At 47.5% G+C, this 26589-nt stretch overlaps 1 protein-coding gene across 2 annotated transcripts in view; it reads left to right on the forward strand.

Annotated features, from left to right (window-relative positions):
- KIAA0232 (KIAA0232 ortholog) overlaps positions 1 to 26589 on the forward strand; it is a 438560-nt gene that overhangs the window by 131255 nt on the left and 280716 nt on the right. For both annotated transcript variants that reach the window (XM_086964120.1, XM_086964119.1), the window contains exon 4: positions 9825 to 9891. In XM_086964120.1, the coding sequence (XP_086820246.1) occupies positions 9825 to 9891 (67 nt within the window). The remainder of the gene's footprint in view (positions 1 to 9824; positions 9892 to 26589) is intronic.

A 26589-nucleotide genomic window follows, 5' to 3' on the forward strand; every position in this document is an offset into this window, starting at 1 on the left:
CTTACATTTTACGACGACGTTTTAAAAAATTCATGGTACATGTTCACTTTAGTTTTGTTAAATTGCTGCCTGACTCGAGTTTTTTAAAACGCCATTATGCATAACTCGAATGAGAAATAACATGCATTTTAGTAAAAGCTTTTACTGCGGTGGTATAGTTGCTACTTGGGTTGATGGAATGATTTCTAGCCTTTTAAAGTTTAGGACAAAACTAAACTTTATACGTTTTCGTTGTTTGTTCAAAAGTCTTTCTTTTAACATGTTGGGAAATTGACTTTCCTTGGTCCTTTTATTCTGCGAGAATTATTACATATACAAATAGGCAGCCGAAATTAAAACACACAAACCTATAACCATCATTACATGGACTGTATTAAATGATGACTTAGGATTCCGAATATTTTACTTGAAAGAATGTTATGTTCTCATTATTAAAAGGGGTAAGTAGATAGTGTTACTGCGAGGTCTTGAATACATATGAAATGGAATGGCTGGTATGTTGCACAGAGCTCGCCTCTCACTTTGAGCCAACCCCCCATCTCCCAGTGACTGTCAGCTAGGAACATTAAACTGCTGCATGCGACCTGTCGGCTTACACCAGCTTGCTTGGTGGTGCAGTATGAAAAAGTTTCCTATAAAACATTTCGTTCTTGCAGGTTGTGGTAAGCAGACAAACCTTTCCGTAAAGCAGTCAAGCTGAATATATGTTAGCCTTCTTTGTCTTAGTCATTATTTGTATGGTACTTTTCGATTTCAGGCCAACACACTGCTCTTGCCTTTATTTCATGGTTGAAGGTTGCTAAACGCTGTTTCCAAACTTTGATGTCATCCGGTGTGTTATTCTGTACAGTTTAATATTTCGATGTCTATTTTTATGGCACAGGACCTACTTCAGTTTCAAGTTGGGAGCACATATTTTTGAGTCTCCGACCTCAAAAGTGGAAGTAATCCTAGAAATTATTCAGTTGGAATGAATATGTCATTTCCTTATTATAAGTAATCAAGGACAGCCTTGCTGTCAGAATAGTAAGATATCCATTTTTAGATAGTGACATGTTTGCTTCATGAAACTTATTATGCTTTAAGATGAGACCATTCTTAATAATACCTGTTTACATTTTTTTAAAGGTGTGTGTGTGTATGTATATGTATATATATGTGTATGTGTGTATATTCTCTACATTTCATTACTGTTGGGGATATGTCTGCAACTGAAATGGTTTGCTAGAACACTTTGCAAATATTTATAACCAGAATATTTCAAAACAATCAGAAACCAGTATAAAATAGTTGCATTTTGTGGAAACAGAATATACAGTATTCCCTTTCCAGCTGGACCTCTCCTGAAAGGATTTCTTTTTTCTAAGATCCTGCCCGTGTTCACTTAATTGGTGAGAAATATTCCCACTAGCATGCATGCACCAGGGATTATAGTGTGGAGCACTCCCTGTGGCTAAGGCCTTGCTCTCCTGACCCTTAATTGTAAATTCAGCTCCCTGAGAGGACAATGAAGATTGGCGGAATAAGCCTTATGCACGCTTACACACGGGAAATGATTGCTACATTAGGAAGTTGAAGCCTTAATATTGGATGTAATGCCTGCCCCTATAACCGATACCTCTACTCCTTGTGTTTTGCTTAATACTTTATTCCGCAAGCACAAATAACTGATTATAGTGACTTTGGATGTGTCACTGGGAGGAAATGGGTACATGCCGTTGCATCTCCCACCCTGGCTCCATTCATGTAACTGTTTTTGCTCCTGGAGAGTGGATCAGCAATGTTCATTTATTTGAACAGGCAGTGAGCTTATTACTTCTGCCCAAAGTTATGCAGTTAAAAATAAAAACTTATTTGACAGCCAGAAGAGAAATTAAAAACCGGATATGAAAAGACTGTTCAGTATGAAGAGTACCGCCAGAGGCTCCCCCTGATGATCACAAAGAACTGTGAAATGCTATTTTAATCCTGATGTTATGCATATTTGTTGGTAACCTGCCGCTGAGCACGTGTGAGCCTTACAAAAACAAGGGCCTAGTGAGACTTATCCAGAAGGCAGGTCTTTAGCTTCTTGATGAATTCAATAAGTGAGAAGGAGGCTTTTATGTGCAGCGACAGGGCATACCACACTTTAGGTATTGTGTAGGAGGAGGCTTGACCGCCGGATCCGAATTTCCGTTTGCAGGGTATGTGTGCAAGTGAAAGGACGGATAAGTGGAGTTGTCTGAAAGGTTTGTGTAAGATGCAATTGCTGAGCTATGCAGGGCCAGAATTATGTTGTCCCTTGAAAGTGTGGTTGAGGAATTTGAATTCCTAGTTTGTGTGTAGGGATTTAGTGGAGCTCCTACGGGTGCGGTGTGTTACGAGTGCTACTTTGGAGGTTGACCGCAGTGGTCTGAATGGTCTGCAACCTTCTGGTGAGTTTTTGTTGATCCAGTCATAGAGGGTGCCCCTGTAATCCAGCTTTATTTTGACTGATTTCTGGTACTAATTTGGAGCCATTTTAACATCTTCCTCAACCTCTGCACCGTATAAAGCATATGGTGGTGATAGTGTATTTGGTCGTTGATGTCGAGTTTGGTGTCTAATGACCATCCTGAGGTACTTGGCGTGGGTTGGTTGTAGGGCCCACCTGTGTTGGCCACCAGGAGGATTCTCTTTGTGAAGTACTTTTCCCAAAGATCACAAGTTTGGTCTTGCCGCTGTTCAGCTTCAGACCGTTGTTCTTCATCCAGTGGGCGATTTTAGTCATGTAGGCATTGAACTTGATCGGGTACTGGGTGAATTGTTTGTGTAGGAAGGAATATGTGTGTTGTCTATGTAGGCGACGATGTAGATGTCATGAGTGGATGATGCTGGGTCGAGGGTTTATATATGCGTTAAAGAGGATCCGGCTTCGGGAAAATCCTTGCGGAACTCCGCAGATGAGGTTGTCCTAGTCTGACGTGTATGGCGCCAGGCTGACTGATTAGGTCCTTTCATTCAGGAAGAAGAAACTCCTTCGAAGTGCTTATCGTTTGATTCGGATGCTGTTTAGGCTTTGCATAAGGATAGGGTGGGAAACCATGTCAGACGCTGCAGAGAGGTCCAGGTGGACAAAGACCACATTTTCCTCTGTCTAGAATCATGCAGCTTTCAACAGTGACGCCAGTTAGGTCACTTTCTATGCTGTGGTTGGGTCTAAAACCTGACTCAATTGTGTCAATGAGTTGGTGGTCATTGTGGTATTCGGTGAGGCATTTATTAATGATTAAAGACTTTGGCCCAGAATGGCAGCAAGGGGATCGGTCTGTAGTTGACGTGTGTGGAAGGATCCGTAGAGGGTTTCTTCAGCAATGGGAGAACAGTAGTGCTTTTCCAAGCATATGGGAAGGTCTCAGAGCACCTGGAGGCATTTAGAATGGATGTGAGCGTGACACTAATGGGTTGCTGTCCACTGGAGTAGGCGTGGTTTGGCCATGGGTCTGATGGGGCCCTTCAGTAGATGGACTTCATGGTGGCTCTGATTTCTTCTGGGGATGTGATGGGCCACGTGGTTAGTGTTGATTCTTTGAATATAAGACACAGCGCTGCTGGTGACACTCGCCCCAACGTACTTTTTTTTTTAAAAAGTGCATTAACTTTTACATTTGTTCTTTACCTGCTCTTAATTTGTTTTATGGGGTTTGAGTGTGATTATTGCTGCCGCTTTAGTATTTTTGCCGCTGCACTCTAAAACTGCTCACCGTCCTCAGAGACCCCCGCTGTGCCGCTCGCCGGTCCACCACACCAATTAGATTGGTGATTGAGTGGAGGGAATCATTCCTTCCAGGAAGTAGGTATTTCCACCCACTTCTGGTGGGCCACTTTCGGTGGCCATCTTGGAGGGGAAACGCTCTAATCTTCCTCCAAATGACACCAAGTCCCAGAAGTATACCTTAGGCAATGGCACCAACGGGAAGCGAACACGCGCAGCCCGTTTGCCCCCGTCTGCTTTGATGCCCGTTTGCCCCCGTCTGCTTTGATGCCAGTTTGCCCCCGTCTGCTTTGATGCCCGTTTGCCCCCGTCTGCTTTGATGCCCGTTTGCCCCCGTCTGCTTCGCTGCCCGTTTGCCCCCGTCTGCTTCGCTGCCCGTGGACCATTCCATCCTTCCGACATATAGCCGCAATGATCTTCTTTTGCTTTGACCTCAGCCTTGCCTCCAATCTACCAGGTGGGAGGTGTTAGCTCCCCCCCCCACCCTTTCTGTGTGCAATTATTATAGTTTCACCCTGCACCCTGGCATGGACGCACCCCAGCAACCCGGGGTCCTTCTCCAGAGGCAGTGGGAAGGGGCCCATGTTTAGGGCAGCCCTAATTAACACTCGATTACTAGGCAGCCACCACCAGGATATCTTTGATGTCTGATAAAAAGGTCAATGTATTATTCATTACTGAGACCTGGCTCAATGACTTTTCAAATCATATCATTGAGATGGTGATACCTGGCGGTGTTAAGATTTCCCTGGTTGATCGCAAAGTCAGAAGGGGTGGTGGTGGTGCTGTCATCTTCAGGGATCGTTGTGAGCAGTCCCCGGAGATAGGAGAGGGTGAAGTCCTCCATTTTAGTGTTACTATCTCCCTGAAACATCTTGTTTGGTGGTACATTGGTTTACAGGCCCGTAGGGCCTTTTCGCAAAAAGCTGACAGATGTTATCATTTCCTGGGCGTTGCTGTTTACGAATGATCGCGTCCTGGGAGATCTTAGCATCCATTTGGATGTTATCTTTGGGAGACACCAGGGAATTCATTGACTCTCTTAACCTAGACCAGCTTACTCAATGGGTCAGGGAACCAACACATTCAGGTGGATATCCTTGATCCTATCTGTTCCAATTTCCCTATCAAGGTGGAGGATCCTCTGCCGGTGCCCTGGTCCGATCACTTCCTAACATACTTTTCCTAGGTTCTGGAGGGTAGTATTCCCCCAAGCACTGCCAGTCAAAGCCCGGCCTTTGCTAAAATCGACCCGATGACTTTTAGCTGCGCTCTAGCGGAGTCCAGACCAGCCCCCTCTGTTAATTTGGAGGATGCTCTTGAAAACTTCTCCAGATGGATCAAGAGGGTGGTGGCCCCATTCTTCTCCCACAGCTCCCCGCAAACTATCCAAGGATTCCCCATCCCAGCAATGGTTTTCGCATGAGCTTAGACTACAGAAACAACACTGCAAAAAGGTAGAACGTTTATGGCGGCTGGACTGTGGCCCTTTGGCAAAACTGAACCTTAGGAAAGTCCAGAAGCTGTACTGTACCTTTATAGCTCAGGCCAAAAGCCTTTTCTATGCGGATCGCATCAATTTAACGAGGATCAAGTCTTCTCCATCGTCCAGAACTTGATGGACCCTGGGGCGGAATCTGTCACACTTCCCTCGTCAAACGCTTAGTGCGAGGTACTCTCAAATTTCTTTACTGATAAGGTTCCCTACATCCAGGCTTCCTTTATTTTAGGTGATCACTCTATGACTAGGCCTTCTCCCTCGGAGGTCTCACATACTGAGTCTTCCTTCCTGACAGCTTTTTAGGTCTCGCCTGTCGATGCGCATGCGCATCGAGCAAGGCGAGAGTATTGGGACTTATCCACTCTTTATCCACACTGCAAGGAATCGTGGCGATTCCTTGCAGTGCCCGTGACTTTTAAGCTCAATGCGCATGCGCATTGAGCTTAAAAGCGCGTGCACGTCCGTCTTTGTTTACCCGCTCCGCCCCCTCCCCTTCCCGCCGTGTCGCATTTCTCCTCCCCCCTCCCCTCCGTCTTGTTTATTTTACCCGATCCGCCCCCTCCCCTTCCCGCCGTGTCGCATTTCTCCTCCCCCCTCCCCTCTCTTCCCTCCGTCTCGTTCGCATTTTTTTGTGATGAATTCACATTACAAAATGTATACTATCATCTACACAGCTTTACACTTTCTACAAAATATCCTTAGACCTAACCCTAAAAGATCGATCGCTGCATCTTCAACACGTCCCTAAACAAACGTATCACACTACACCACAACAGCACGTTCTCTCATCATCCAACACGCCTTGCACAAAATCCCCGTCAGTTTGTTTTTTATAACCACACAGAAATCAGAATGCTAAATCTCTCGACAATTCTTAAACATTCTAACAACTTCTTATGCCAACCACATAATAAGAAATGATAACACAATATTAACCCCGGTTGTACCCTTCCACAGCACATCAATGCACCCTCCCTGGAGAAGAGGACGTCTAGGACCCAAGTCGCAGCTCTCTGATGGACTCTCTTCCTCTATAATGTTCATGTTGTGTGATCCTGGGCATTTCGCGCTTTCTACATATGACACAGTTCCTCAAGCGCCTAAATATCAAAAGCACTAGAAACCGGCATCAATCCATAAAGCGCTGGTCGTCTGCTAAGGGGAAATTAGCCATTTTGTGCTGCCTGCAAACCCAATGTGTTGCGCTACAGAAGCATAGAAGTTTCCGTGGACATCACAGATACACCCTAAAGAAGCGCCCAAACGGTACATCGGAAGACACGTGTGCCCGGGTACTGTGTGACGCACACGCTGACGTCGACACCTGTAGACACCCTGCCACTGTTAGTATCGATTCCTAGCCTAGCATGCGAAGCATATTGCGAGGTTCCCCGCCCCCTTTCACCAGAAGCGTGTGGCATCCCTCGGTGTACAGCTCCTATTAACCCCTTGCTGCCTACGCCCCTCCTGTCTGCCATGACGTGGTTGTAGGCGCACCGTGTGTGCCCGGTATTTGCGTAACTTGCATGCCTGTAGGATCGGGCTGAGTAGGGCACGGGACCCAGGGGTGGGATGTATACGATCAGCCAGAGCTGAGGGCGCTGCTTACTCACCTGGGCAAGGGCCCCGCCTCTGGTCCTGGTGTATTCCAGGGCCGGTCCCGTGCTGAGAGAATGAGTCCTTGCCTGTCTGCAGCCCCAGCCTCCCCTGCGACTGCCCAATCAGCAATCAGTGTGACTCACGCCTGCCAAGGCATGGATGTGAATCATCTCGCAGCTCTCACATAATCTCGCCGTCTGTAAGAGCAAGCATCTATCAATCACTCAAATCCACCCCCCCCCTACTGCCAATTAAATCTCCCAGCCCCACGCAGATTTGTTTGCGCCTGTCACACTTTCATTGTGAACATTCCCTTTGTGACAACGCTACCCTGTTAGCAAAGTCAGAACCCTACTGCTGGCAAAGCACTTACTGTAATGCGAATAAAATAGCACATACCAGCACCGAGCTGTCTTTTTTTTCCAAGACACGAGGTGTGAGTACCGCACTGTTATCTGCCCAGACTACAAAGTGTTTGTAGCCTGTCAGAATACGTTATTGGTTCCCTTATAAAGGCTAGCAGCTTCGTGGAGTCCTGCGTGTTTATGCTGATATAATGCTACAGCTGGGTATTAATAAAAGCTTGCCAATGTGAGATGTTAACTTAAAAGAACAAACGAAGGAGGTATTAGGACTGAGCGGGTAAACAAAACGTTCACTTGAACATGCAGATTGTGGAATGACGCATTGCCGTGACTTCTAAACAGTTAGACTTCACACTTACACTAAACGCCCCGAAACCTGTCAAAGTCAGCCGCCAAATGGCTTTTTATTTTTAAATCGCTACGGGAGTGCATTTACCAATGTCTGTCGAAAAAAAGAGCTTGAATGAATGTACACCACGTGCCCAAGCTGCTGATGCGACAAGGGTTACAGGTTTTTTTTCTTTTGCTTTGAGTTGGTTGGTAGTTCTTGTTACCGCGCTGGGAAGATTTATCTTCTCCCTTTCTATGCTCAACTCTCTCCCTTTCTATAATCGCAGACTCCCTCTCCTGCTTCTCTCTCTTGCTTCGCTGTTGGGCTCCCTGTCCGTACTTCTCGCCCCTGATACACTCTGTCTCCCTCTCCGTGCTTCTGTCCCCTGCTGCACTCTCAGGCTCCCTGTCCGTGCATCTCTCCCTTGCTTCACTCTTGGGCTCCCTCTCCGTGCTTCTCTTCCTTGCTGCACTCTCTGCTCCCTCTCTGTGCTTCTCTCCCCTGCTGCACTCTCGTGCTCTCTAGAGATGTGGCCTAACGGCCAGAGCTGCCATCTAAGTCACGTAAATACAAAACATGTTGCATTCCAAATGCTATAGGTGTCACATTCGCGAAAGTTATAACTATTGGCATTGTAAATGACAAAGCTATCCATTTAGCTATTTTAAAAACCAACACATAAATAAAATATTTGTCATTTACAAGACCAATAGCTCCAACTTTTCTAATGCGAGACCTATTGCATTTCCAATGCTTGTTTACCTATTGACCTTCCTGAGTCACTGAAGATCCTTAAGCCCTTGAAGTCTGGCTCCCCATTGATCCCTGTGCAGCCAGACTTCTGGCCTTGGTCGCAGAGACAGTGAGCCCTGAAGCAAACAAAATTATCAATCTGTCTTTTCAAGAGGCCCTTGTTCCTTTAGTATGGAAGCAGGCTAAGATTCTGTCCCTCTTAAAGAAACCAATGCTGGGATCTGCTGAACCCACTGAACTACCGCCCTATCTTTCTCTTCCCTATTATGGCGAAAGCCTGCTGAAAGGTGGTTAATAAACAACTCTCAGACTTCGTTGAGGGTGCTGGCCTACTTCATCCAGCTCAATCAGGATTCAGAGCCTCCTATAGCACTGAATCAGCCTTGGGGGAGGTCTCGGAGGCTATTCAGGAATGTTTGGATGTGGGCGGTAGGGCAGCTCTTATTTTGTTGGACCTCTAGGCAGCATTTGATACTGTCCCCCACTCTGTTGCTTACCTGCCTTGCGGACATCGGGATCTCGGGTGCTGCCTTGCGTTTGCTTAAATCCTTCCTGGACGGGCGCACCCAACAAGTTGGGCTCCGTCCGTTTTCTCACCTCAGGAGGTGACCACTGGGGTGCCGCAGGCGTCCTCCTTGAGCCCCCTTCTCTTTAATCTATACGTCACCCCTCTGATTTATTTGGCTGAAGAGCAGGGAGCCAAAATTATAGCTTACGCTGACTATAATGAGCTGCTGTTTACCTGGGGAAAATCAGACTGCTCCCCGTTACTGACCAAAAAATGCCTCACAGCAGTCTTTCAATGGCTTTCCTCAGCACAGCTTAACTGCAATGAGTAAAAGTCTGAAATTCTTCTCTATGGGACCTTCCCTCCCCAGGTCAGAAACTCTATGGCCAGCGGATTTTCCCTTGCCAGCCGCAATTGGGCAACTGGCGAAAAATCTGGGAGTCTGGTTCTGCTGTGCCCTCGTTCTTGATCCCTGCTGTGCCCTCGTTCTTGATCCCTGCTGTGCCCTCGTTCTTGATTGTATTGCATTGTATTCAATGTTAGTCTTTTTGTTCTGTCAAGTAGGTTTTTGTTGCGCTTCTTCTTTCTGTACCCCTGGTGTGACTACTCCCCGCCGCCGCTCCCTCGCGGCCCCACCCCCTTCTCTTCCTGTTTCCCCATTGGCCGACGCGCTCCCGCCTCCCAGCTGCTCCTTTTTCCCACTTGGCCTTAACTGGAGCCCGTGCGGCATAGTTGTGGACAACTTGCGAATCTGAAAGACACTACATATTGCAAAATACACCAGTTACGTACCATTAATTATGGTTTTGCAGCTTGAAGGTCTTCTAGATTAAAATGCGACCCTCCCTTGTCCTAGATGACGGAGGTGATTGAGGGGCGGGAGATAGTCAAGCTGAAAAAAAATAATTAACACTGGTTTCTTCTTTTCATTTATGACGTATGACCATTTAGTTTCTCTCCTACTTTCATCACAAGTAGAGGTATCACATGGTAGAGTTCATTTTAATATTTTTAAACTTTTTTGTTTACAGAACTCTGGATTTGAATCATTAGTGGAAGAACTCTGCACCAAGCTTAAGGATCTTCAGGGCAAAGAAGGTGAGACCAATTATTTCTACTATGCAGTCTAACTTGGATAATCTTCTTACCAGGGTGTTATATTCATCTTAAGGTTGCATTTTTCGGTCTCGCCTAGCGTTGCAGCGCTTGTGCTGCTCGCTCGGCGAGATTTATTGTCAATAATGATAACTTTGAGATAAGGGCTCGAAGCCCACCCCTTATTTCCATTGGCTGGAATCCCCATTTATCATAAACTGGGGCCTGCCATTGGAAATTAGCTGTTTGGGTTGCCTCCCTTTAGCTTTTTGGGCTGGCCCACCCAGACTGGCTTGTCTGCTTTCCGTGTGCCTCTAATGCATTTCTTATCTTTACGAGGCGTCACGTGCACTGCACGCTCCGGGCTTCCTGCAACAACAATACCTTTACACCTGGAGCAAGCGCCAGTCAGCTCTGTCATTGAATAGTGACTTTTATTTTCGTTGTCCGCACGCTGTCTCCTCCTCTCCGCGCCTGAGCCTCACTGCCTCTGGTTTCTTGGTACAAGGAGGAGGTCCAACTCGCATGCTGAGGGCACCGGTGTTATTGATGATGTTAAGCCTGGCTGGGGCAGGCACTGCACGCCACGAGTTCCATTTTGTAAATAAATTAGAGGTGGAGGGCGGCTGCTCAATGGTTAGTGCTGCGGGCGCCACCGAAATCATGTGGCTCGGTGGCCTTGCAACACCGCTGATCGCACCTGCTGCACGGCCGGGCCGCCAGCGTTATGGGGCAGAATAATTTTATGGGTGCCTGCAAATATTTATTTCGGAGCAGGGAGCTTGGCTGGGCCGATTAAGAGTGCTGCAGCCAGTGACGTCACATCACGGAGTTAAGTAACCTCGAATGTGGGGGGTACAGACAATCAACAGTCGTGGCTACTTCTCTCTTCGTAGCTGTCTGGCCACTCTCTGCAGGACCAATGGGCCGTGCTTTCTCCGGCTGTTATCTAACTGCACAACGCAAAAGGCTGCTGCACACAAACATGAAGATAAAGATTAGCAATACCAGCTGGGAGAGTCCGCTTCCTCCCCGTTTCCACTCCCAGAGTCAATGGCAGCATGTGTGCTAACCTAATTATATTCCCTTACTTTGTAGATACAATTTTTATAAAAAAGCATGTCTGTTACTACTATGATATGCCACTTTTGGCTTCCCTTTTCAAAGATATAATTTGTTGCCGCTAATATTTTCAAGCCGATTTGATCAGTTTAGCATATAAAGCTGTACACAGAAATGACCTACTTTCCTAAAACAGCACCTCACCATGTACCATCCTTCAAGGCAACTACGTTCTGCACAGAGCAATTTTCTCCAGTCACCCAAATTCAAGAGAGCCTGACGGGGAAGAAGTAGCTTTGTAATGGGCACTGTGAGGTTATGGAACCTGCTCCCGCTGAACATCAAAAGCTGTCCAACACTGCTTGGTTTCAGAAAACTATTAAAAACATGGCTGCTTTCAAACTAATGCACCACCCCCGGCTTCCTCCGCTGCAAAGCGCCTAGACACCCCAGGGCAATCGTGTGCTATATAAAAACCGAAATCACTGGAGTTGCATAAGACTTTGCAACCCCTAAGCTTTCCATATTGGTTAATAGATTGATAAAAAAATAAAGCCACCCAGCATCGTCCAGAACCCCAGAACAGCTCTCCCAATAGCTGATCCAACGTCTTAAAGATTTAACTAGGCAGTTTCAAGGGCAAGTTGCCAAAACAATGCAACAAGCAAACGTTTTCATTAACACTGCAACTGCACGACCTATTATCGACAGGGGCAATGTTGTTCCAAAGTTTAATCTGCAGCCTCAGTACCTGGACTGTTGCTCCCAAATTACCAGTCTCCCCCCACCCCCTTCTTTTAACCACTCCGCCAGTGTTCCTCTATTTTAATATCTTCATATCTTGCACCGCCATGAAAATATTGTTATTCATTTTTAAAATTTCCAGAACTACAAATATGTCCTCCTGTGGATGGGCAGAACGATCGTCTCCGGGTGAAAAAGAGGAAAATAGCATTTTATTTAAACAACTTTCACAAGTTTATTTCAATTTCGAGATATTATTTGGGTTAAAAAAAGACAGCGATACTAGTGCCCCAAAAACAGTTTTGAATGAGTACGGTCCCAGCTTGACACAGCTGTCACTCTGGGTGTAATAGAGGTGGCAATAGGCTATCCTTGCATGTGGCAATCATGCATTTGACAATATTGAAACTTCTAGAGCACTAAACATGTTAGAATCCTATCTGGTTGTACACTCAGTGCCTTCCAGTGAAAGTTGCATCCTAAACCAGGTGACACATTGCTGACCTAACCTTTTTGATGGGGTACAGTTGCCTTTGTTGCCATACAAAACGACTTTTACTCAGCAGTGATTTATTTATTTGCCGCAGTATTGGAACTTTCATAGATTCCCATGCGTTTGTATCATTCCCCGTCGTCGGAATGGGAGTCTCGGTAACAAAATACCATAGCTGTAGATACAAAAAAGAAAGGAAAAGGCCTAGGCCTCATTCCCTTTTGTAGCATATCACCCTCTTTTTGTAAAAGAGACCAAACTTAGGCATCAGCAGTGCCTCACCCCTTAGAACCCTCCTGAAGGAACCTCAGAGCCTCATATTTTCTACACCACGTTGTGCTTAGGGAGTCTCCTTTGAGCTCTGCTCAACTTCTACTCTTCAAGGAGTTTTTTTAGGATTTTTTCTTCATATTCTTTTCAGATTCACTTCAGGATTGTTAGCCTACCTTCCAGGATGTCTGACAAGAAGAAAAAGGCCTTTTTCAAGCCATGTTCCACCTGTGGCAAGAAAAGGCTTTTTGTGGAGGATAAGCACAAAGACTACATCTATTGCCTCTATCCTGACCACAAGGCTGCGGACTGTAAGATCTGTCGCACCTTTTCGACCAAGACCCTCCGGGACCGTGAGGGTAGGCTTCTGACATGGCTCCAGAAGCTGAAATCCAGGAAGGATACTGTCTCCAGTGACAGTGGGAATGCAGCATCGATGTCTTCCTCAAGAAGGTCAGTGAAGAGGGGTAGGGGTTCCCATTCTCCTTCTGTGGAGCGTTCTACTAAGGCCTAAAAAAAGACCCCCAATGAGTCCGCGAGCCAGGGTCCCAGCAAATCTCCTCACCTAGGTGAAAAGGAGAGGGTAGGAGAAGCTACGCCTTCCAAGGGTGAGAAAACTGCCTCAGCCTTCAAGAAACCCTCTTCCCAGTCTTCTGAGAGGAGTTCTAAGTCCTCGACGACGAAGGCGTCGACGGCGGAGTGTCCGTCGACGAAGAAATCAAAGTCGAAATTGGTTTCGTCGACGGGGGATTAGTCGAGGAAGGAATCGGCGAAGAAGGAAACGTCGACGGCAGGTTCATCAGCGTCAACTGGAGGTTTGCCGACGATGAAGGCATCGACGACGAAGGTGTCGACTAGTACCACAGCATCGACAACGAGGGTTACCGCGTCGGCGACGACTGATGTCGACGACTGATGTCGACGACGGTCTTGTCGACGATGGCATCGACGACGACTTTGACAATGACGACAGCTGGATCGTTAACAGTTTCATCGTCGACTACATCGACGACTCCAATCTCGTCGATGTGTGTACAACCGTTGACGACGGAACCGTCAACGGCATTGTCCTCTGAAAAGAGAATTACAATTTCTGTTACAAGAATTACGCCGGAGATTACTTCTCCTAGGAGAGTGACCCCCCTGCCACCAGCTCTGCTCTTTGAGGAAGGGGAGTCGGATGAGGATGGCTATAGCTATGCCAATAGTCCCTCTCAACTTCTAGTCAAATGCCAGGAGACGGACTCTGAAGGAGAATATAACCAGGAGGATGGTGGTCATCATCAGGCGGCCCAGTCACAACATCATTCTGGGCAGGATATGGTTACAGTGCCATCTTCTTTTCTTCAAGACCTGCATAAGATGCTGCAGGACTACAAATCTAAGGCGAATAGGCCAATTCTGGTCCCGGCGGCGCCTGCTGCGCCTGCATTGATTTCTGCCTCAACGGTGATGCCAGGATTACCTGCTCAGGTAACCCCTCAGCCTCAGACATCTTTTCCACAGGATCCCTCCGGGCTGGCAGATGCCCATGATGATTCCTCGGATGAGGATCAACAGTCTGATCATGACTCTGTTCATACAACTGAATGGGATGAATATATCATTCCGGATCCCTCATCACCAGTTCCAGATCCAGTTGATTCCCCGCCAGCGGACATTGGAGGTTTCTATCAGCTGATGGAAAGAGCAGCTGGCAGGTTCAAATTGGCCATGCCTGCTGTGGCTACGGATTGTTTCCTAAATGATTTCAAGGAACCCTTTAGAAAGATAACTAGGTCAATTCCTATTGTAGATCTGAGGAAGGAGGGCCTGAAAGCTATGAAGAACCCAGCGACGGTGGCCCCTGTGCTACCGCGTCTGGATAAGAAATACAGGGCACCCGACGATGGACCGGCGGCCTTGACGGGTCATCCAAAACCAGACTGTTAGCTCACAGGCAGCGGAGAGAAAATCTCGTAACCCCTCTGCCCCCTTAACAAATCCTCTGGACAAGGAAGGGCAGAGATTGGATAATGCAGGGAAAAGATTCTCGTCGATGGCGAGTCTTATAGTGCGAGCTGCAAATGCCCTGGCGATCTTGGGTAGATACGACCGCCAGCTGTGGTGTGATGTTGCCCCGTTCCTAGACCAGCTACCGCCGGAGTCAACATCAGAGGCGAAAAAGATCTTGCAGGAGGGAGAAGCGACGTCAGTGGAGATCATTGACTGTGCAATGGACATTGCAACAACAGCGTTTCGTTCCTTGGCTGGGGCGGCAGTCGTCCGTCGCCAGGGGTGGCTGAAAGCTACTTGGTTTCGGCCTGAGATCCAAAACAAAGTCCTGGATCTTCCCTTTGATGGGGAGGCATTATTCGGAAAACTGATTGAAACTCTTCAGGAAATATAAAAGGACACTGAGACTGCCAGGTCCTTGGGTACCCTTCAATACCGCAAGTCTCCTTTTAAGGGTTCCAGAGACAGAGGTAATAACTACAGGGGATCCTATCAACAGCAGCGCTATTCCTCCACGGGCGCAGGTTCCAAGCAATACCATCAGCCTTATTAGCAGAGACAAGGCCAGTCTTCAAGCTACTCCAGGCCTTACAATAACGGGAAACAGGCTGGGCGAAGACGAGATTCGTCAAAGTGCCAACAGCGGCCTCCTGGCTCTTCCTATTGGACCCTCCTCCAAGAAATCATCAGTTGGAGGCAGGGTAACCAAATACCTTCAACACTGGTCCAGGATAACATCGGACCGTTGGGTGCTCAACATCATTCGGAAAGGGCATACCTTGGAATTTACGCAAGTCCCTCCACCCAAGCCGCCGGCAGCATTCAATCCAAACCGTCGGAGCCGCGTTGAGGGGAAGACAGCCTACCAGGCTTTGCAGTAACCGTTGCTACATTGAGTAGGAGGAAAGAACCCCCAATACTACTCTTGGGCTCATGAGGCCAGTTAGCCTTTGTCCATAAGTACTGTACTAATAACGCCAATTGGGCGCAACAGACTTCATTCGCTATAACACGAATAGGTACATTTCACCTTTTAAAATTTTGTAGAGCACACTTTGACATCTACATTTTCATGTGAGTAAGGTGAGGATAACTGTGCATATCCACGTCCTGAAGAAGGAGTTTTTACACTCCGAAACATGTCAACGCACTTTTGAGGCTGACGTACCCTAATCAGTAACAGACAACCTCACCCTGCACCTTTTTAACGATACCAGCCGAGGGCTTAATAAAAAAAAATATATATTTTTCTCCTACGAGCCAGGTATCTTTTAACCATCACTTTCCATCACCTCACCACTCACTTATTTCCTTCACACACATCAACACATAGTCCACTTTCAGTGCTCCTACGTAGTCGTGAGTCGTAGCATGCCGCATCCCGTAGAGGGGTGCGAAGACCCTGATGATGAAGCATGACACCAAGGGGCCTGTTGGTGTGTGAGGGGTATTTAAAACAACACTGTGTGCTCCCCACCATTGTAGGGATCACCACCACTACCAGAGTGGATTCCTTTTTGTTTATATTCAATGCAAACACCAGCGTCTCCTGCGGCTCGAGGTCCAACAGATGCTCCGGAAGGGAGCGATAGAGCCAGTCCCCTCAAATCAAAAGGGACAAGGATTCCATTCCAGGTTCTTCCTGGTAAGGAAGACACTGGAGAAATGGCGCCCCATTTTAGACCTCAGGGAGCTCAACACCTATCTCATCTCCCTGTCCTTCCAGATGGTCTCTCTCCAGGACATCTTGAAGCTCATCAGCCCGGGGGATTTTATGGCCACGCTCTATCTCGAGGATGCGTACTTCCATGTCTCGATTCACCCAGCACACAGAAGGTTTCTACGATTCACAGTAGCCAAGAGCCATTTTCAGTTCAGGGTTTTACCCTTTGGACTCCGCTCAGCCCCGAGGATTTTTACAAAGGTGCTGGCGCCAGTAGCAGCATTTCTGCGAAGGAGCCATTTCCAGGTCTTCCCCTACCTGGATGACTGGTTGCTGAAAGCTCCGTCCAGGGAGGCAGCGCTGGACGCTATTTCGGCTTGTACAAATTTGTTTCAGAATCTGGGACTCACTCTAAACAACAGTCATCCCTGGTCCCATCCAGAAAGGCTCGTTTCCTGGGAGCCATCCTGGATTTAAAGCTCTCAAGAGCCTTCCCTACTCCGGAAAGGAGGGAGAAATACAGACCTTGGCTCGGGACTTACAAGAAAGGTGTCTTTCAGTACGCCGCTACAAATCTCTGCTGGGGGTAATTTCATCATGTATTCCCCTAATTCCTCATTGCAGACTAAGAATGCGTCCTCTACTGGACCAACTAGACAACCAGTGGAAGCAGGTCCACAGATCATTTGAGGACAAGGTGACCGTCACTCCAATGATGAGGGAAGCGGCCTTATGGTGGGCAGATCAAAACAACTTGTCTCAAGGTCTATCCTTCGTAAACGACCCGTCTCCTCAAGTAGTAACACCGGACGCGTTATTGGAGGGTTAGGGAGCAGGGATGCAAGACCTGCATGTCAGCAGTCATTGGTCACCCCAGGAGCAATGACTCCACATCAACCTTTTGGAGCTAAGGGCGATAAGACTAGTTCTGCAAGCCTTTCTTCCTCGCCTGGGAGGTTCGCAAGTGCTTATCAGGACGGACAACACCACGGCCATGCACTATGTGAACAAGGAAGGAGGAACCAGATCTCGTCCATTGTCGCAAGAAGCTCAACAGATCTGGGAATGGGCGATCCTTCAGGGAATATTGCTAAAGGCAGAACACTTGCCAGGGGTTCTAAACGAGAACACCGACCGACTGAGCAGGTCCTCCTCAGTCAGCCACGAGTGGGAATTGAACCAGCGAGTTCTGGAGGAGGTCTTCAGCCAGTGGGGCAGACTGGAGGTGGATCTCTTTGCCACACGGACCAACAAGAAATGCGGTCTTACGTAAGCAGATTTCACCATCGAGGGTCTCTGGGGAATGCGCTTTCGATAGCCTCGTCAAGGACATTTGTCTACGCCTTTCCCCCCATACCTCTGATCCCGCGGCTCATCAGGAGGATCAAGGTGGAGCCGTGCAGGATGATCCTGATAGCCCCTGCTTGGCCGAGACAGTTCTGGTACACGGAACTCCACCTGTTGTCGCTATCTCCTCCTCTTCCTTTGAGGGTTATACCAGTTCGCCTCACAATGTCCGAAGGACAAGTTTGGCACCCAGATCCACAGTCATTACACCTGATGGCATAGCTCCTGAGCAGCGAGAGTTCATGAATCTCCCCATATCAAGCGAAATTAAGGAGGTCCTTTCCTAGGCAAGGGCTCCTTCAACAAACAGGACTTACCGTCTTAAATGGAAAAGATTTTGTTGCTGATGAGGCTTCCAAGCCTCATCCGCTCCTACCTTATCTGCTGTCCTTGGCTAAGTCGGGACTAGCCCATTCATCGATTAAGGTCCATTTGGCGGCCATTTCGAGATTCAGAAGGTCTGGGTCTGGGCCTTCCTTGTGGTCTTCCAGGATTGTCAAGCAGTTTCTTAAGGGCTTGTTCAGAGTCTATCCACCAGTGAGGCCGCCACCTCCTACTTGGCATTTAAATCTAGTCTTTTCTCAGCTCATGAAAGGCCCATTTGAACCAATCCATCGTTCAGACATGAAGTACCTTTCATGGAAATTGGCTCTCCTCCTCGTTCTCACGTCGGCTAGGCGTGTTGGAGAATTGCAGGCCTTGACTATCCAAGAACCTTTCCTGAAATTCAAAAGAAACACTGTAATCTTGTGAACTAACCCTAGGTTTATGCCTAAGGTACCCTCGGACTTCCACTTGAATGAGCCGGTTATTCTGAAGGCTTTCTTTCCTCAACCGGCTACACCAGCAGAAAGAACATTGTATTCGTTAGATGAACAACGATGCTTGAAATTCTATTTGGAACGTACTAAGGGATTTCGGAAATCCTCAGTTATTTGTTGCCTTTGGGGGTCCAAGCAAGGGCTTTCCGCTATCCAAACAGGGTATTTCATGATGGATCACAAGTGCCATTCTGCATTGCCAAACTGCAGCAGGAAAACCTCTGACTGGTAGGATTCGGGCACATTCCACAAGATCTGTGGCATATTCAACGGCCCTCTTTGCGGGGGTACAGATTAAAGACATTTGCAGAGCTGCCACCTGGATCAGCGTTCACACTTTTACCAAGCATTACTGCTTGGAGTCCTTACAACAAGATGATGCGGCAGTAGGACAGGCTGTCCTGAGGAACCTCCTCCAATAATTGGTGAGCTTTCCTTTCTATCCCACCTTCCGTATTACACATTTTGTATCTTTGTCAAGTTGGCTATTGCAATATTTTTATGACACAAAATGTGGTTTTATTGCGAACTGCTTGCTACTCTGATACAAAAGCATGGGAATCTATAAAAGTTCCAATACTGGGGCAAGAAAACCAGTTATTTACCTGTAACTTTGGTTCCCCAGTATTGGTAGCTTTCATTGATTCCCATGCGCCTGTGATTTATTTATCGGCAAAATCAATCAGCTATACAGCCGTCTGTAATTGCTTCAACGTAGAGCCCCTTTTAACTCTTCCTTGTCACACCAAATCAAGGGGCATTCTGTTAATACTAGCAGCCTGGCACCAGATTATCCTGCAATGTGCCGGTGCCCTTTGCAACTTTCATGGAGCTCATCCTTTTAGGTCTCAGTTCCCACTTTTTAGAAGCATTGAGCCAGGCACCTGACAGTCACCCACGCATGTAGGAGATTCCATTGTTTGTCACGGCGATATAAATGGCATTGTATGCATTGCAGCTGAACCACATGTGAATGGATACCAGCCCGGCTCGCCTATCCTATTGCTAGATGAATCCAAGATGGCCGACTGGTGAGGAGCTCTGGCCGGAAGCTCCCTGGATGGAATCTATAACGACGCCCCCTGGGCGGACACCAAAATTGTTTATACCTTCTGTGGAGACGGAGCAACCTTGGCCGATGCCCAGTGGAGCTGTCCTATGCAGCTATAGAGGAGTCTGCCCCCTTGGCCGTCACCTACCCGGCCGGTCATCTGACTTGGCTCCCCGTTTGTGTCTCTTTCCCTCCCACTTCGATGGAACTATGATGAAGCCACCTGGGCGGACCCCAAAACTGTTTTTTTACCTACCGCGGAGCCCGAGCAACCTTGGCTGATGCCCGGTGGAGCTGTCTTATACAGCTATAGAGGAGTCTGGCCCCTTGGCCGTCATCTACCCAGCCGGTCATCTGACATTGTTTTTCCTCGTCTCCCTGTTCGTGTCTCCTTCCCTCCCCTCCCTCCTCCCCCTGTGATTCTTTGATTCAAATTGATATAACTATGTATCCTGTAACTCGCTGATCCTCATGTAAAGCGCTCTGATTCCTCCGGGTCTAGCCAGCGCTAAATAAAACTTTGCAAATAAATAAAACAAATAAATCAATCAATCAGTTTAAAAAAAATCTATGATCTGTGTAAATATTGAATTTAGAAAGAACAATATTTTAAAATCCAAAATACTATTGTGCTGTGCACTACCGTGCTTGTCTCGAAGTCTGTGGAGGACTCAGGAGGCGGATGGCACACCCTCAATTGGCGCTGTGGTAAAGTTGAAGTATGTTTAGAATGTAGCACTAGCCATCGGAGTCTGCTTTCGTTTTTAGTTTATTAATACCATGTAATTAGGCTGCTTGCCTTCCTCGAAGGAAGCACATGCAGTAACATTGACTTGCTGGCCTCATGAGATGCAGGCACTCAGTTAGTAATTTCGCTTTCTGCAATTTTGTTTAAATAGTAATTGAAATTCCGATTTTCATTTTGGCTCTCCTTATCTCCAAACACTCCCGACCGGAAGATACGTATTTTGGAAGTGGGGTGTGCAGGGGGGGGGGGGCTCGCTGCATACCTGAGGCAGTGAGGCTGCACATTTCATCTGGGTGCCACGTGCCCCTTCTTTACCTCTTTGCCAGAGTAGATCTCCCCCTCTAATCCATCTCCCTGGTAGATCTTACTCCTGCAGATTTCCTCGCAGGGCACATCACCCATGGAAATCTGTCGCAGGATACATCCCACCCTCTTTGTTTGGTCCTCATTTCATACCGTGCAGACCTCTTGCCTGTTGATGTATTTATTCCCAAGAAGGGATGTATGCACAGACGTGCTGTATGCAGGGACACAGAGGCGACCGTTGAGTGGGCTAAGTGTGTGTTTTTGTTTTTACAATTAATATTATTATGAGGGCTACACATGCCCGAGTATGCCCATTCTTGCAATTCATTGACACTCCTGCGAAAAATCCGGAAATGGTGTTGATCTTCACAGGGATGATGCCATACCTGGGCTGGTTTAACATCATATGTATAGGATACCTCAATACATTCTTGACAAACTGTCTTGAGAGCCCAGAAAAACACGTGACCCCACTCCTGTGCATCCTTTTTCACAGTGCCGGCACTGAAAACCAGATTCAATCTAAACAAGCATTTGCAATGCAATATGTCTCTCATTTGATAGACATTAAGCTATTTGCATTGTAATTGATAATGCCTTTTATTTATGTTCAAAAACCAACACGTAAATAAAATGCATTGCTATTTACAATGCCAATAGCTCAAACTCTCAACTGCGAGACCTATTGCATAGCAAATGCTTGTTATAAAATGAAACTAATGTAGAGGGCCACTGACTTAGACTGACGGAGGATTCCTACTGCACCCACCACCTCAATGGGCCTCAGTGCACAGGTCTAAACACAAAGTCTGAAGCTTAAGAGTGTGGTTGAGAGCTTGTTGTCTAAAGGCAAAAATATCCTATAATATTGTGCATGTACTGAAAATGACTGACCTCCCAGTGCTATGAGATTAAATTTGGGGTCCATTAGAATGGATTTGGTTTTGTTCTTCAGAGTGCCAGTATCCAACCACAATATGACTTTAGAAGAAATATTGGTTCAGTTTGATGGAGGCATTTAATCACAATGTTTAGGATTCTAATTGCAATTTGAATCCGTTCGTGCCAAGCTCTGTTGGATGAAAAAAGTTTTCTCATCTGTTCAGTCTGAAGACCATACTCACTGCTGTATTCTGGGTTCATTGAAGCCGAACCAAAGGTCCCGGAAGAAGGGTAATGTAGAGGACATTTACTGTGGCACAAATTCTCAGTACACTGTTTTGTGAAAGCAGTGATGCAAATCGGCTTGAGTATATTGGTGTGAAATTAACAGTTTTTATATTACTGTATTGACTTGTGGGAAAAGAGAGACCTGTATATCAGAGCCACCAGATCATTTATTAAGTTAAAGAAGCAGGGGAGGGGGTAGGGGGAGGAGGGGGGGGGTTTGCTGCGCAGCAGAATGGCTGCTCTGTGAGTGAGCTCCGCCGGCCGGGGATTAATCCTGATCTTATCCTTGCAAATGGAGAGTTGCAGCGAATTCTAACACCAACCTGCAGTAGCGGAACAATTGCGGTACTGAGCGCTGCCACGCGTGCCGTGGGGCAGGACTCTGTAGTGGAGTACTCAACCCCCTGCTTGTTCAGATCCCCGGACAAAGGTACGACAACGACTGGCGGCACGGAGGGCGCCTGAATCTGCTACCACATACGCCCTGTCTGGTGGGGTGCTGCCTGAACGAAGTGGGGCTGGCGGTGAGGCCTTGGACGAGTGACTGCCATTTTGAGGCCGCGTCGGAGCGGTGCCTGAGGGGGGGCGAGTGAGCTGGTAGCTTCTGTCGGGATTGCCCTCGCGAACTCGCTGCCTGTGCCGATACACCCGCTGCCCTAGAAGAGGTGAGGTCCGGTAACGCTGCAGAGATCAGCGGCGATTTCTACACCGCAGCAGCCATATTGTAACAAGGCGGTTACTGGCTGGGGCTTGGTTGTGGCTGAAAGTGCTGCCCGTTCATGCCGTGATTGCTCTGGACAGCATGTCGTTTTTTGGCTGTGGCCCCTGTGATCCTTTAACAAGATGTGCACTCTGAACTGTGCTGAAGTACCTGCTGCGGCCTGTTTGTGGCCCCTGGTGAAGCTGACATAGCTTGCGAGTCTGTGTGCGGTGGTGGAGGTCCAGAGGAGGACGAACGAGCTATATGCACTGCATTTTTTGGCAGCTGGGAGGCTTGTTGGTATTCTGAGTGGCTCTGTTGGTGCGATTTGGTTAGTACCGGAAGGAGCCTAACCCGGTTAAGGTGTGAGAAGCTTATGCGCCCGGGAGGAATCACTGGTGTGTGGGTCGCTGTACCTGGAGGCTGCGACGTGAGGTCCTGGGCTGGACCCGACAGATTTCTACGAATCTCTACACTTTCCCATTCCGTCCGCAAGCATGGGCAAACAGGATGCTAAGCAGCCAAAGCTCACCTCCAAAAATAAGAGCCTCACGGCATACGGAATGTGACCCGGAAGCGCACACGGAGAGTCAGCAGGACACACAGGTGTAGGATCATGGAGAGGCCTTACGGACCCTCAGGTTGGAAATGTGTTTGAGTCTACGGAACATTGATACCAAGCTGGATACCCTCACAACGGAGCTGGACTCTGTCAAGGCCCAAGTCGCGACACACGAAACCCGCCTGGATGTCCTGGAAAACCGAAATACAGATTTCCACGAATTTCAAGGGGAAACTAAGGAGCAATTGCTGAATATGGATACAAGTTTGGGAATAACTTGAGCCAAGAATGAGGATTTAGAGGCGAGGTCACGCAGGAACAATCTGCTTTTTACTGGGATCCCGCAGACGACAGCCATATCCAAGATGGAGACCTTTATTGCAGACTTTCTTCATGAACTCTTCAACCCCCATATATCGTCTGTATTTGTGGTGGAGAGGGTGCATAGGTCACTGGGACCGAGAATTCCAGTGGGAGCAAATCCTAGGCCTATCTTGGCAAATCTTCTGAACTCATACTACGGCTAGCTAGAGAAAAGGGTCGTATCTCACACAATGGCAACATCTCGCTCTACCCCGACTTTACACCGGCTGTGCAGGCGGCACGGCATAAATTCCTACCTCCGAAACATATCCTACTACAAGCTCAAATCCCGTACTCCTTACTTTACCCGACGAAGCTCAAGGTTTTTTATGAGGGCATTGCACACTTTTTCACTGATGCAAAATCAGCCTTGAAGTTCGCCAAGCATGTCAATGGAAAACAACCTAAAGATGCCCAATCGATCCGAGGTGTCTGGAGCCCACCGACTCGGCGACAATTACTGTAATGGGTATCGTACTGTTATAAAACCTGGATGCTGGGTCAAGATAGGCTGTGGGGTGGGGTGTTTTGGGGTTTTGAGTTACCACTGAATTTGTTCAGACTTTGATCTGTTTACTGGGACTCGCAACACACTCCGCAGTACACCCGGCCACCCTGTATTATGTACGAGGTAGTTTGCCAGGTTTGCTGCGCTCCCATGGGAGATTTCCCTGTACTTATATGTACTTCTTGGTTTTTTGTTTATTTAGGGTGGGATATTCTACAACCTCATTGGGGGGTTGGAGTGAGTGGAGAGGGGGGAGTTGGTTCTATGTTTTTTGCCAGTATGTCTACATTCTGTTGGCCACGCTGCACAGTTTGGTTCGGGCAGATACCGCGTTGCCATAACCCATGCTTTCTATTTCAGGTACATTGTATAACATCATGCCAACACATTGAGTGTTCTCACGTGGAATATCAGAGGTCTGAATGACAGTAGGAAGTCTAGACTAGTGCATGCCTATTTATCTCGCCACAATATAGATGTGTGTTTATTACAGGAGACGCACCACAATGTAAAACCATCCCCTTTGCTCAAGGACAACAGGTGTTGACATGTATATTCCTCCATATACTCTAATTGTTCCAGAGGAGCGGCTATGTTGGTTAAGAGGGGGTTGTATTGGCGAGGAGGCAACATCTACGGCGATCCCGAGGGTAGATATCTTCTTGTGCAGGGAGTACTGTGTGGAGTTCCTCAGGTGATAGTAGCAGTATATGGCCCTAACGTAGACTCCCCTGACTTCTTTCAGGCTCTGTGGACCAGGGTTAGGGCAACTGGATGTAGAAAGATTTTATGGGGAGGGTGATTTTAATGTTATTTTGGATGATGCACTGGATAGGAGAGGTGCGGCCAGATCATTGCATCCGGCTGCTGGCGCCACCCTGAATGCTATCATTTCTGACTGGGATCTAGTTGACATATGGCGCAGGAGGCACCCTCTGGTCAAGGAGAGGACCTGTATCTCCAGCCATCATAGTGCCTGGTCCCGGTTAGACTTCTGGTTGGTCTTGCGGGATGTAGCTACATGGACCTCCGACATTGTGCACCTACCGTGATCCCTATCGGACCATGCTCCATGTCTGTTGAAAATGGCACTCCACGACTCAATTCCCCAAGCGTTCTCCTGGCATCTCCCACCACATGCCCTACTAGTTGAGGCGTTCAAGGAAGAAATCCGGACAGATATTTCTGACTATTTTGCTCTCAATGTCTGCTCCGTGGATACCAAGACCTCCTTATGGGAGGTGTTCAAGGTGGTTATTAGGGGGCAGTGCATTGCCCGGCAGACAGGAGTATTAAAGGCCATTAGGGGCTCACTTGCCTCCCTGGAGGCTCAAATTAATGTGCTCGAGGAGCAGTTTTACTCCACAAATGTGCACGCCACTATGGCCCCCCTGAAATCTAAATTATTGAATTACGCCGAGGAGGTACAGCGAGAAGTTAAATTCTTAGGGAAGTATGCAGAGGCATGAAAGTACGGAGAGGGTGATTGACTGGGACGGACGTTGCCTGGTCTACTTCATCCGCCCAGATCCACTGCATCAATACACAAATTGTCCACCGCAGACGGCACTGCTGTAAAAGGTCAAACTGATATTTTGGATGCATTCTCCTTTTTTTATTCTCAACTATACACTGCCACTCAGGATTGCATTCCCTCGGGACAAGTTTCCTTTCTCGATTCGTTGGAGTTATTCTGGTTTAATCAAAAGTACAGAGAATTCATGGACTTCCGATTTACTGTGGAAGATGCCGCCCAGGTAATAAAAGGTCTACCTCTTGATAAGGCTCCCGGACCTGACGGCTTGACCACATCCTTCTATAAAACATACATAGAGGAGCTGGCGCCTAGACTGTTAACATTGTATGAGAAGGCCCAAACTGATGGCGTCTTACCCCCGTCCATTAGGGAAGCGATCATTATTGCCCTATTGAAACCTGGTAAGCCGGAAACGGAGCTGGACTCCTACCAGCCGTTATCCATGATAAATGTGGATGTTAAAATCCTAGCCAAGTTGCTTGCTAATAGGCTACAGCTACTACTTCTCCTTATTGCTCTCCCTGACCAGTCTGAATTTATTCCTGGCTGGTCAACCTCTCACAACTTATGTACTGTCTTCTCAGTGCTACATTATCTGCACCCTGACGTGTTCGCTTCGGTTTTTTGGACGCCACCAAGGCGTTTGATATGCTTGAGTGGCCATATCTATTTGCCATTTTAGGCCGCATGGGTTTTAGCCAGCTCTTCATAAACCGTATCAGGCTGCTCTACACTCTGCCCGGATCAGGGTGAATGGCATGTTTTCAGTCCCGTTCCCCATTACCCGAGGCACCAGGCAGGGATGCCTTCTTTCCCCCTTGCTTTTAAGTGATCGTGATGGAGCCACTGACTGCACATATCAGGCAACATCATACGGCTAGGGGTATAGGGTTTAGCACTAGGAGCATCCTCATTTCGCTGTATGCGGACAATGTCACCCTTTACATTATAGATCCATAGGTTAACCTAGATCCTATTTTACGGTAGTTTATCCGTTTCGGAGGACTAGCCGGTATCTGTATCAACTGGGCAAAGTCTGTAGTATTTCCTCTCACATATGGCACACCTGGTGACATCTGAATTCCCTTTGAAGTGGGAGGCAGAGGCAGTCAAATACTTGGGTATATGGCTTAGTCGTAACACGCAGGAGGTGTGGAATCTTAATTATGGACACGCAGTCACATGGTTGGAAGAGAAGGTCAAAATATGGGCTAAGCTCCTGCTATCCTTAGCAGGGAAGATTGTGCTAGCTAAGATGGTCATCCTACCGAAATTCTTTTATTTATTCGTTAACGTCCCGGTCCCCTTCACGCAGCATTTTTTTCAGACCTTGAGATCGCTGCTGATTTCCCTGGTGTGGG

Source organism: Lissotriton vulgaris, chromosome 3_2, assembly GCF_964263255.1.
Source record: "Lissotriton vulgaris chromosome 3_2, aLisVul1.2, whole genome shotgun sequence".
In the NCBI taxonomy this organism is placed as follows: domain Eukaryota; kingdom Metazoa; phylum Chordata; class Amphibia; order Caudata; family Salamandridae; genus Lissotriton; species Lissotriton vulgaris.